We start from the raw sequence: 13,407 nt of genomic DNA, 5'->3' as shown, positions 1-13,407 counted from the left end.
GTAAAATACTGTATATATATATATATATATATATATATATAAATTTTATATACAGATACACACAAACACACGAGGTGTTCTTAGAATAACTATTTCTTTTATAATAAGATTTCTTTTTAAGTATTAATAATGAGGCAATAATAATTTATAAAGAAATAAATAATAAAAATCAAGAATATTTATACTACAAGAGAATTGATCTCAAATTAGTTATTCCATGGATAAAAAAACATGCAGAAAATTTAGAAAATCCTATACATATGCTATTATATTATTAGAAATTACATTCCTTAAGTTTCAATAAACGCGAGATATTTCATTTTTATTATAAATTATATTTAAATATTACAAGAGAAAGCTGTGTCAATGATACTGACCGTGATCATCAAAGTGTTTTTCATAATCAGCTTCGCTCCATTGAGTTTCATGAGTGGTGGTTGCATCGTGTGGTAAAGGACGCGGTAATGCGCTTGTCGAGCGTACTATTAACGAAGAACAACGTAACGACAATTCAAGTGCATCCAACCAACATTTGCCTGCCGCTTGAGATGGCGCTCGAAAGATTAAGTAAGATGTTGGTAAAGGTTGTACTACAGCACCTGAAAAATATTAATTTGCAATTGTAAAATTGCAAATTAATTGTGCGAGTAAATATACACATATAATATTATATTGCATGTCTATATATATATATATATAGACATATATGCAATATCTCATCATTACAGAGAGGAACATAAGAACTTCCACAAATGTTGACATTCTTTTATAGAAATTTTAAAAAATCACAGAATTTAAGACTGATAGGTAAGAACTAATCACGCTCAGATATACATACATATATTTCATTATTATATTTAAAGATTAGATTATAGATGTTATCTATTAATATATTGCAAAAAAAATTGCTATACAAAAGCAGTATAATGTATATAATGATAGAGATATATACCAATAGCTTCTTTTTCTGGTCCTCGAGGAGCCCATATAGATTGCTCCAACGGATGAAATAATTTAAAACAAAATCCATCTTTTTTACTCGGACGTTCTATAACTTGACATGTATTGAGTAGTACCGTTCCAACCCAATGATTACTCTGTAATAAATATCGCAGATACAATAAGAAAGGTTAAAAAAAGAGTTAAAAAGAAAAGAGAAATGCAAATACAAACCTTCGTTTTTGGACTTTTGTACAGCAGCAATAATCCAGGTTTCAGAATACACCATAACTTGGTCCAACTTTTCAATGTGCCACGAACTTTTAACCAATCACTCATAACAATAACGGTTGGATCTTTGAAAGAACTTAAAAGTTCATCGGCTACTCTTTTTTTTTCCATTCGATAATTCTTTCTTTGAGCCTTATACGATTCCTTTCGTGTTAATTTGCAAGAATCTAATGACTAAAAATATTATTCATTAAAAATATAAGTTCAAATTAAAGTAGATTATATCTTGTCGTATTTCAATAAAAATGAAGTAAAAATAGAATTGTAAAAATAAATAAAAGAATAATTATTTTTACTGATTATACGATTTAAAAACAAATATTGCTGAATAAAAAAAGTTACGCATCAAATCTGTTTTGCCAATAAAACTTGCAGTCAACTTTTACAAAAATTTATTTCTGAGAGCTTTCTAGCTTTAATAAACAAAGAAATTGTATCTCAAGAATACAGAATTATTTACCTTGTCTGATGAATTATCCATTTTTTGACTACCTTCGCCCATACCAGAGATCCCTATAACATACATAATTTTGAATTATTTTTTTATAATTATACTTTGTACAGTCGTAATTAGGCGAATTAGAGCGTGCCGAAATAGAATGTGTACGTAGAGTTTATTCTCAAAAAATTTTTAGTTTTAGTAGATTAAACAAAATTCATTTTTATAATATATTATTTTTAATATACCGTATACACAATGTATATTATATAAATATTTTAATACAGTGCATACATTACAATAAGTACTTCAGTTCATAAATAATCTAATCTGGATATTTAAAATTAAATTATATTAATTTTTATACATGATATATCTGATATATATTATTTGCATAATTATTTTATTAATATACACTTATAATTTACAAATATATATTTTAACAAATGAACAAGTCTACAATTTTTATTACAAAATCAAACTTAATAATTTAAAAATAAAGGATAAGACAAAACTAAGTGTGGCATTTTTAGATAAAAATAATGCATACTTACAGATTATTAAAATAATTAAAGGAATGACGATCTTTATAATAAAACAATGCAAATATATACAAATATTCCATATTTGTCTTATATACATGCATGGAATTCTATATATTCATCTAATTCTAGTTAAAATAGAATCTAATATAAAGTTACACAGATATTATTTTTTCTACATCATAAACTACATCATAAACAAAACAAGATAATCTATTTAATTTAAAATTTTCAGTTCATATTTAATTTATTTAACATTAGTTTTTATTAACAGACAGTTTAAATAATCAGTATTCTATTTATATATGTTTCATATTTGAAGCGAATAATTGTAAAATTTGCAAAAAATTTGTGTTTCACAAAAAAGAAAGATAAAGTAATAATATTCAACAATATGTAATGTAATAGGGTAGGGCGGGGCTATTCTGTCAATTTCAACTTTAAAGTAATATAAAAATTTACGAAATTTAGCAAATTTAGCAAATAATATCTCTTTGCAATGACGTGCTTATAATTACATTATACAATCATAATCCTTGAAAGCACACAAGTACAATTTTTAAATCATCAACAAGTTCTATTCAGAAATATAAACATTATCGTGAGAAATGGATGAAAAAGCCCCGCTCTACCCTAATAAAATTTACTATCTTGATTTGTTTTACGAGTTTATTATATAAATAAATTATATTTATACAATATTAAGTTATTTATTCTTACTATTTAAACAGACAGTATTTATTTACTGATTCGACATATATACAATATATTTATTTTAAATCGTATACAGTACAAAAATCAATTTTCGAAATATTATTATTATATTAAATCATATATCTATTATGCTAATATATGCATAACATATAGAATGTTTTGCAAGATTTGCATCAAATCTTGTTACGTTTTAATAATTTTTTTTATTTTAAATTAAATTTTTATTTTTAGAATTTAGATTGTGCAATCTAGTTACAAATTTAAATATAATTATTAAAATACAAAAAAATTTAATGTATCAATTCTCGAATCTGCAAGACAATTAGATATTATGTAACAAAAAACATGCTTAAAAAAAATATTATACTATTTTACAAAGAGATATTTAATATTAAAAATTAAATTTTAAGACACATGCAATATGCCAGATTTCTACTAAAAAATAAGTATCCTCTATCAAAAAAGATAATTAAATTTTATGCAAATTTTATAAAACAGTTCAATAAAATGTGACGTAACATTTGTATTATCGAGTTACTCTGAGTTATATAATCAGGTCAATGTAATATGTATGTTCTTTTTTTGTATTACTATATTAATTACATTTTTTGCGTATCTGAAGCTTACCTTACAAGCATCATGTAAAGTGCAGACCATAAGCATTAAATGACATTACTATACAGTTTACAATTCGTAAAGAAAATTGAAACGAGACGCAAACACAAACGTTAAGGAAGAGCTATATAAGCCATACATAATTTCAGAATTTTTCTAGCATATATGCATTCATTATGTTGCAAAAATAAAAGCCTATAATATTAATCAAGTTTGGAAAACTGTAACTTGTAATTGTTCAGAGTTATTCCAAACTATAGCAATGATATATTACTTTCGAAAATATTTCTTGATTTATACCTGGAGAAACTGGAGGTGCACCGGCTGTAATATTTATGCTTGTTGCAAGGGACTCAGTTGATGGAAGTTTAGGTAATGGTGTAGACTGTGCTTGGACGCTGCTTCTTCGAAGTTGTCGATCCGCTGGTTCTACATATTTAGCACTCATTCAATTGCATTCAATATTTATTATCACATCTTACGTCACATTAAAATCGTTTCTCGAAGAACTATTCAATGATTAGTCAACAAGAATTTGTATAGACAGCAAGAATTTAATTTTCTACGTTACAAATAGATAATATTAACAATAACATTACACATGTAATAATAAAAATAATGTCGTATTATTATCCTATATGTGATGGCAAGATGAGAGTTGCAAAAACACGCGATTAATCTGCAGTTAAATGAGAGATATTGCATGTTTGTCTACCTTGTTGCATATATGTATACAAAAGAAGAAAAAAGATATGCATGCTTAATTTATATTATACATGCGCAATTGAGAACGTGCTTCATATTGCTTCATGCAGCCAAGCAAATTACATACCGAATATTTACAAAAAAAGAACTAAACATTATTCTCAAAATAACATAATCAATAATACATAATAAGTCAATAAATGTTTCAAGAAATATTAGTGTACGTAAATTATTATTAATAAAGTAGTTTAAATATATTTGCAGATCTTGTACAAACATAATTTCCACACTACGTTTTTTTTTTCTATTGTTTTATATTCTGTGTATCGTGTTTTGTATACAGAGTAACAAAATGGTAATGTTTTATAAAGAGACTCATTGTGTGAAAAATATTATCCAGAACACCAACTGAACCTTTGCATTTCATCCAAGGGTTTATAATAATCAATGTAAAATCACACATTGTCTTGATTGTATTGTATATGGCAGGACAAAACCAGTATAGAAAAGTGAGTAAAGAAGGAGTTATTATCCACAACTACAGTGCTTATAACAGAATAGGGATTCCTACTATAATATGAGAAATGGTTTGTTTCACTCTCAAGTATTGATTTCCATTTTTCCAGACGTGCTACAGTATGTATTTCATTCATATTAATAAGCTACTATAAGTGTACATCTGATATATTGTCAGGATTACTAAGCATTTCATATATGAAATCTGTTACAAAAGGGAGACACACAAACAATATATAAATATTACTTTAATAAAATTTATATTATAACTAAATGTATGTCACATGTGTTAAAGAAATATTGAAAGTATTAAATTATAGTATATTATTTTTATTTTTCCTCCTAAAAGATATTATTGAATATCTAAAATATTTTAGGAAAATGTGATTGTTAAGATTTAAAAAAAAATAAATGCATTTTAAAGAAAATTATACATTTATAAATACTGAACTATAATACATAAAAATAAATACTCTGACCTGTGTATATAAAGGTAGACATTATGTAAACATTAGAAATTGTATATAATTTGTGAGTGTTACATAAATCTATTGAATCTGAGATTACTAATAACAGGAAAGAGTTTTGCAAAAACATGCATGTAATTACATCTACCTGTTCTTAATTGATATAGTTCAGAGATCAATGACAAAGTTCTTACAATAAAATAGTATCATAAAGTTCATAAATTTTTTTAGGAAATACATAATCCTTGTGTATATTTATATGTACACACACATATATACAATTATGAGACTTTTTTAATTTCATATTTCCCTATTTCATATTTTTAATACGAAATAATTTGTACAATTTCATATTTTTGTAAGTACTCAACAGCTGTTCTTAGTTTCACAATTTTCTTATGAGCTAATTATCAATAATTAAATCGTTACAATTGAATAACGAGTAAGATACATAAATAATCATCAATAATAACATCAGTGTCTTGTAACAATCAAATTTACATCTTGGCATCATTGCATATTTGACGTGTTCTTACTAAAATGTGAAAATACAATACGTAATACAATAATAAAACATAAATAAAATAACACTTACGACTTAAGGATCTGCTGACGTTTGGCGGTGTCATGGTCTTGTAGGTATCCGCTGAACTTCCAACAGGTACAGAATGAGTCTCCGGCTGAAGACGATGCTCTCCACCAGGCACCACAATTGGTTGCGAGCTCATTGTAAAATTTAGGATCGACGATTCGTATGTCATCAATTTTAACCTGACATAAAGACACGCGCTACATCCTTCCACGTCAAAGCTGACGAATGTAGTCTATCATAGTCCATCTAACTAGACATGGCTACAGTTTACCGCCGTGGAAACGGTGCTTGACACGCGTCGGAACTCGGAAGAAATGCCGCGCGCACGAGACAGGCAGCAGTGTGTTTACATTCGTCGTATTCACTGCTACGCGAAACGTGCGTCGCCACGTTTTTCAACGATCGGCTGACGACAGATGTGTCAATTCATCGTGGCAACGCGGTAATTAATGCGGTAATTAGCGCGCGTCGCAACGCGACGGAGAAACGTGGATGAGATACATCGCGAACTAACCGGTGGCGCACGAGAGCCTTCAGCCTTTAGCGCTTAGGCTGCACGTCGCCGATTGTTCCTCTCGGCCGATCACTTCCGTCCGACGCTGCGGGTCGCCGCGCGCAACGAAGCCGGACGCGACGATGTCGCGTACGGACGGCCGCGATCGCACACCATCGATCTACCCTGTGCAGTCTACTCGTTCTCACGGTTCTCGTTTCCCGAAGCGCGTGCGAGAGAGAAGGAAAGCGTGAGAGAACGAGATAGAACGGAGAGAGTGCGCGCGCGCGCGCGCACATGTGCAATTCCGATCGCGTCGCGACTGCAAGCTGCAACTGACTGCAATGTCTGCAACGTCTGCAATTTACTGCAACTGCGCCCGCAATGATCGCGGCAACGTGACGCGACTGACGCGACCTAAGCTTGACGCTGGTAGGACGAATAAGAAGCCGAGGAGGAAGGCAGGAAGCCTCGACTCTTGCTCATTGCGTTTAACCGACGGTGTCGCTGCGCATCGACGAAGAGACACTTATACCTCGTCGTGTGACGCACGACGAGATTCAACGTGATCCTACTGTTGTACTATGTTGTATCATCGATGGCCGATTTTTTTTAAGTTCACGTGGATGAATCTCCACTCCTCGTTCGGTTTAACGGACGGTCGAGCGCTCCGCTGGAATGTCCGGGATTTTTTTTTTTTTCCAAGGCGCAGCCGGCCGTGACCGATGACGTTTCACGTGTATATACATAGGTCCGATTGAATGGCTCTCTCGTTATCGCGTTCCACATCCTGCCGATTGACCTCTTCCTCTCTGTCTTTTTCTTTCTCTATTTTGAGAGGACTGATCGATTGTTGATATATGTGAATTTTTAATAATCGCGGCCGCCACGCCCCACCCACGATCGTTCTAATATTAACTGACATATCCATTTTAATGCTCGTTTCTCCGCCTTCGCCACTATACGTTATATAGCGGCGTATCGTAATCTGAAAGAGATGCTAATTCTAGATTGATTAAAACCGGCGACCGGCGCGGCAGTCCGTAAATTAGTGCATCGTTAACTTCGATGTTCTATAATGGAATTTTCTCCAATCTAAAGAGGTTCGATTTTTCTAATTTGCTGAAAAAATTACACGCATATAATTACGAACGTACTCGGAGCCATCTGGCTCCGAATTAAACAAATTAATTTCAGACCTTCTCGTTTTTCTCTCTCATCGTTCGCGTTATGCGCAGAATCGTGATACAGCGAGAAAGAGAAAAGGGAGGGGTGGGAGGATGAGAAGGGGGGGGGCAGTAAGTCGATAACTCGGCATCATTCAATCTTGAACTTTATCGATACGATCTGCAAATTAGTCTAAATACATGAATTAAATAATCTGCGCACTTCACTTTTCGCGATGTCGATCAATAAAGCTCGGTGAAGAAACGACGGCATTTCTTCGCATCGATTTTATTAATATATATATCTTCTAGCTCCTTTTCTTTAATTCTAGAATCTTTTACAAGCATTATAAAGCTACGTTGGTACAAAAGTCGCTATTCTTTGTGTTGATTTCTTGAGATACTTTAAAAAAATGCTAATTTTTTTACAATAAATGTATTTAAATATTGAATTATTTATTTTATTTGTATATACCTTGTTAAAATAAATTGTAAAATGTAAAATATACTTACAAAAATTGTTTGAGAAATATATTTTAAATTTAAACGTTTAATAATCACGTTTAAATAAACATATACTTCAATGGATTTCTAAGAGCGACATTCTAATGGTAAATTCAATCACACACTCGCACTACATTATTAAAGACTACTTTATACATATACATATACATTGTAAATATGTATAATATTTAAATGTAGTAGTATAATATAATAAAATTTGATAATGAAATAATACATGTATAGTTTGTTAAATAACAAGATAACATTATTAAGTATTAAGTAGTTAATCGTTTAAAATATTTACATACTTTTATATTTAATTAACTTTCTATAATTTCTACTATATAGCTACTTTTAATATAAACTATATCTTATATAGCATAGAGTAATGCCTAGTTTATACTTCGGTCTTAATTTTACAATTAGTCTTAAAAGTTGGTAATAAAGAATGCCATAAGATCATTTATGCTTTCCCAGTCTTAATCATAGTCTTAATTTTAGTCTTAAAAAAGTTCCTATCTTTTAACTTTAGTCCTAAGATTAAGTTAGAACTAATTCTAAGACTAAGATTAAGACTGAAGCATAAATCAGGCATAAGTGATTGAATTTACTCTATAAAGGTTATGTTTAAATATTCATAGCTAATATTAGGTGTAGTAAAAAGAAAGCCATTATTTTTCCATTCAATTTCATGCAAAAATAATGGATTTCTTTTTACCTAATATATTGAAAATCTATAGTGAACCGTATGTTGCTTCTCAAAAGTTTGGGGCATCTTTAAATTTTGAAAAGATTTAATCAGATTTAAAAACTATTTTAACATTGTAAATGTACAGAAGTTTGTTTTATTTTAATTATAAATTTTAGAGTTCCAATAGATTCCAATAGATTCAAAAATAAAAATTAAAAAATAAAAGTATTTTAAAATATTTAAAAATAGAAATATTTCGAGTAAGATAATTATATATAAGATATCTGTAAAAGATCGTGTTTTTATCTAAAAAAATTATAGAATGCTCCAAACTTTTAAATGATGTATGCTACAAATTTTCAAAACTAAATGTTGCTGTAATTAGATCTTATATTAATTCATTTTCACTAGCAATTCCGCAACAATTTAATTTTAATTCAATTAATTCTTCATCTTTTTCTAGTTTTAAAAATTATAAAAGATGAAGAGTAAGATGAACCGAGATTAAATTTAATCTATAATGATGAAAAGGGATATTAATCATTTAATCACTTATAGTTATAGATAATCTCAAAATTGTCAACCAGTCACTGAAGTGATCGTACAGTGTTTTAGAGTAAGATAGTACTTAAGATAGTATTTAAGATCTCGAATATAAGAGGCTTGTTCTTTATTATTGTATTTATCATTAGACTGTATTAAAACTGTTATCTCGCTTTCACCAAATTTCAAATATATAGATATTTATTTACAACAATACATTGATTTAGCCACAAAGATAATAGATCTTAAATATCTGTAACTACGAATATCAGAAATTTAAATACATTTATCTTTGTAAAATTAAAGTACATTTGACTATGTAAAGTATAAGTAAAGTACAGATTGACGATACAGTGATTGAATTTGCTATGGATTTGTCTATATATTAAAAAAATCCAAGTCAAATTAACAGTTAATTTCACAACATAATAATTATAACTGATCTTTATTAACTTCATATATGAATAAAAGATTCAATTTATAATCCGCTTTTACTTTCCGTAAATTGAACTCGCAAGAAAAACTGTAATACATAATTAAGAAATACTTACAGTTCAATTAAGCATACGTATTCAAATAGATAAATTATATTTTTATGAAATAATTAATAATATAACTTTTGTTTATCATATATCGCTAATATAAGATTATGAATATCTTCTACATATTTATATTTTTAATTCAGGCAATAATTACGAAAATGAAAAGATCAATAACTATAATTGAGAAAGAAATTCATTTTTTACAGTTATTGACCATTCAGTATAATTTATATATTATTTACTAGATATTATTTTCTATGAATAAAATTACTATTTTGAAATATTATAATATTGTAGATTTTAATTTTTCATCGAAATGCCTAAAGTAATAAAATACACTCAAGAGGCATTTAAAGATGCCGTTCGTAAAAGGCTGAATGAAGCGGCACGAATCTATGGCGTACTTAAATCAACACTTAAATTTAGAAAAGATAAACCTGAATATTGAAATAACAATGAGTCCTTGTCTTATACTTGGAATTTTATTAAATTTATCTCCTTTTTATTTTCTGAATTTTTTTCATTTTGATGATTTTCATACTAATGGTCAATTACTGTTATTTTTCTGTTCAATAACTGTAAAACTTATGATCAATAACTATTATTTTCTGAATAAAAATTTCTATTATTGGAAAAAATGAAAAACATGATCTTATTCAAAGTTTTTGGTATTTGACATATTCTTTGAATTCTTACTTATCGTTCGCTTTGCATTAAATTCAAATTTCAAATAATTTTAATAATGATTATATTAAATTTCAGCACACTTAAGTGGTTAATCATTGTACACTTTATCCTATCTAAAAAAAAGAGAACTTTTGAGACTTTTTTTCTAATTTCATTTTGAATGTGCTTGCTATACCACATATTTGTTTTTGCGTTTCTTGAACAATCAACGTATATCTGTTTTTGTGTTTCCTTGAACAATCAACGTATTTCATGTCGGATGTAAGAAAGAAAAATAAATTGTTATCAAATGACTGATTTAATGATATTTTGCATATTCTATTACGGTTGACAATGATGCGCAGTACATTGTGTGTACGTCGAATATATTGCTTATTCATAACTCAATTAGACATTTTATGTAAGCGCCGGTATCATTGCAATTTATTCTCATTGCGTATGCACAGCTTCTTGTCCAACTGCGGCGCATCATCGCGCTGTGATTGGCCACACAAAACCATGATGTAACGAGACGAAATGTTTCATGCGTTTGAACTTTTGTACTATTTGCTTTTTTTTGTACATACTATTTGATTTTCATTTTTTCTCTTAATTTAATTCCTCCTAAATTTAAAATTATACACCTATTTTTTATATTTTAAATAAAAAATATATTGGTTGCTATTGAAGACATGATAGCTGTTGAAGAATAAACCTAAGATGTAACATTTCTGTGGATACACACTCGTTTTTGTGACAACGGCCACAGTCAAAGATCTGCCCAAAATTTAAAAAAACTATTGATTATTTGCATAAATTTATGACAAAAAGAACCAGTTTTAAAAATTAACAATGTTTCCTGGGAAAAAATGTACATGGATATTTTATATATAATTATATTTAATTGTATATAAAATATGTCAACTTTTTATATACTTATATATAATTTTATATAATTATATATATAATTATATATGAAACATTTTTTTCCGGATTGATAATTCTTAAAGTAAGGAATGAAAATGAAAATTTTCTAATCTTTCGCTTTATTAGATAATTTATCAGTTACTTTTATAGCAATAATAAATCCGAGATCTATAAATTTTAATACAACTGATTATTGCAAATTAAATTTGTTCAGTCGAATTTTTAATTGACTGCTTTATTCATGTCGATCTACTAATTTCATTACAATATTATACTTTGCTATTTATATCATGCTATTTATATAATTACGTTATAATTATAATAGTCATTATGGGATCATAAATTAAAGACAGGAATGCCGAATTAACATCTTGTTAAATTAAATCTTATGTTTAATGGCTGCTGATAATTAGAAATGATTAATTGAGAATTTTAACAAGATTATTTGAAAAATCTTAATTAAAGTCTCTTAATTAAAGAAAACAGTTATAGTATATGTTTAAAAACTTTTATGCAATAAATAATCGATGCTTAATGCGTAGTAAATAAAATCAGCAGATTTGAGCACGAATATCGTGACAGATAAATATCAATATCCGCATTATGCTCATGTTTTGTGAGAAAATTGTGTCGACAACAGAAACCGAGTAAGATCTGTCATTTAATAATTATTTAAATGAAATATATTATTTAAAATAATTTTTAAATGACAAATTTTGCAATTAAATCATTATTAATTTATTAGCAGATTCTTTTTTAATTTTTGTTAGTATTTCGTTGACAATATTTGTAGACACTTCTGTAAAAAATATAAACTCTCGTGCAAAATTTCTTTGTTATATGTAACTTTATATAATATGTCGTCAAAAATTTAAGGAAAAACAGATATAATAATTAGACAAAGGCTATAATTGGCATGTGGAGCGTCCACAAGATTTTTTCTAAGGGGGAGGAGGGGAAGAAGTTTTACCATATATAAGGAAAAAATGTTCAAATATTTCCTTCCTTGGTGACCCTACAATTCCTACAGTGTCGAATTGATGATCTTTTTTTCGTTTTTTTATTTCTAAAGTGTATGTCGAGAAAAGTACGTATTTCGATTTTTTATTTTTTTATTTTTAAATTTTTAATCCCTACCAACACGCGCTTTCAATGCACGTCTCCCGATCAGAGAGAGGAGGGCAAATATCCCCCCTTTTACTCACCTTCCCTCCTTCTGGATATCCATGATAATTGATACAATTGTAATGAAATATATACGTTATATACATATAGAATATACATATAGACATTATATACATATAGAAGATTATTGTATATGCTACATTATGCATATACATACATTATATCTTTCGACAGCACGTTTTTTATGACGTGCAAATTATCTGAGTATATCATCTTTTTTTACATGTATATAAAAAATTTTTAAATAAAAATGTTTCTACATGTTGCACGGCCAGTTTTCGATTATATATATTATACAAAAGTATCGGAAATGTAAATAAACATTAACATGTTTATTTTTTGTTGTAAAACTATTTGTAACTGATAAGAGAATAAATTAATAAAAATTTCCAAGTTATTTAATATTAATAATTATTTCATAAAATTTTTATAAAAAATCATTATAAAAAAACCATCTGTTCTAACTTACAAAATCTACGACTAAAAAAGAGCTGGTAATTCTGATCAGGAATGTTTAGAAATTTTTTAAATAAAGGACGCAGTATATAAAACTTTTTAATCTTTCATCTCATTATCAGTCACTGTTAATGAATTTTCCATCAACAGTAGAAAGTTTACGTTTCAAAAAAAAAAAATGGTTGAACAATTAAGTTGAAATTCAATTGAATTTAACTTTTAATTCATATTTTTAAGAATTTATTTTGCTGTAAAATAATAAAAATGCATGGCTCTTATCAACGTTTTATGTATCAAGGTATACAATCTAAATATTTATATAATCTAAATATCAATCTATATTTTAAAAGAAAACATATTTCTCTATTTCTCTTTCTCTCTCTCTCCCCTCTCTTTCTTTCTCTCTCTCTCTCT

General features: G+C 28.2%; 1 protein-coding gene across 1 annotated transcript in view; it reads right to left on the bottom strand.

The window, feature by feature from the left end:
* Positions 1-5,956, bottom strand: part of LOC105627897 (oxysterol-binding protein-related protein 8) — a 14,005-nt gene extending 8,049 nt beyond the window's left edge. Inside the window, exons 1-6 of the mRNA XM_012209170.1 lie at positions 5,824-5,956; positions 3,841-3,969; positions 1,691-1,743; positions 1,174-1,404; positions 953-1,097; positions 378-599 (exon numbers count right to left, since the gene is read on the bottom strand). Coding sequence (XP_012064560.1) covers positions 378-599; positions 953-1,097; positions 1,174-1,404; positions 1,691-1,743; positions 3,841-3,969; positions 5,824-5,956 — 913 coding nt within the window. The remainder of the gene's footprint in view (positions 1-377; positions 600-952; positions 1,098-1,173; positions 1,405-1,690; positions 1,744-3,840; positions 3,970-5,823) is intronic.
* Positions 5,957-13,407: the final 7,451 nt, after the last annotated feature.

This window comes from Atta cephalotes, assembly GCF_000143395.1.
Source record: "Atta cephalotes unplaced genomic scaffold scaffold00010, whole genome shotgun sequence".
In the NCBI taxonomy this organism is placed as follows: Eukaryota; Metazoa; Arthropoda; class Insecta; order Hymenoptera; family Formicidae; genus Atta; species Atta cephalotes.
Note: the sequence above shows the minus strand (reverse complement) of the source record. Positions and strands in the feature narration are given on the sequence as shown.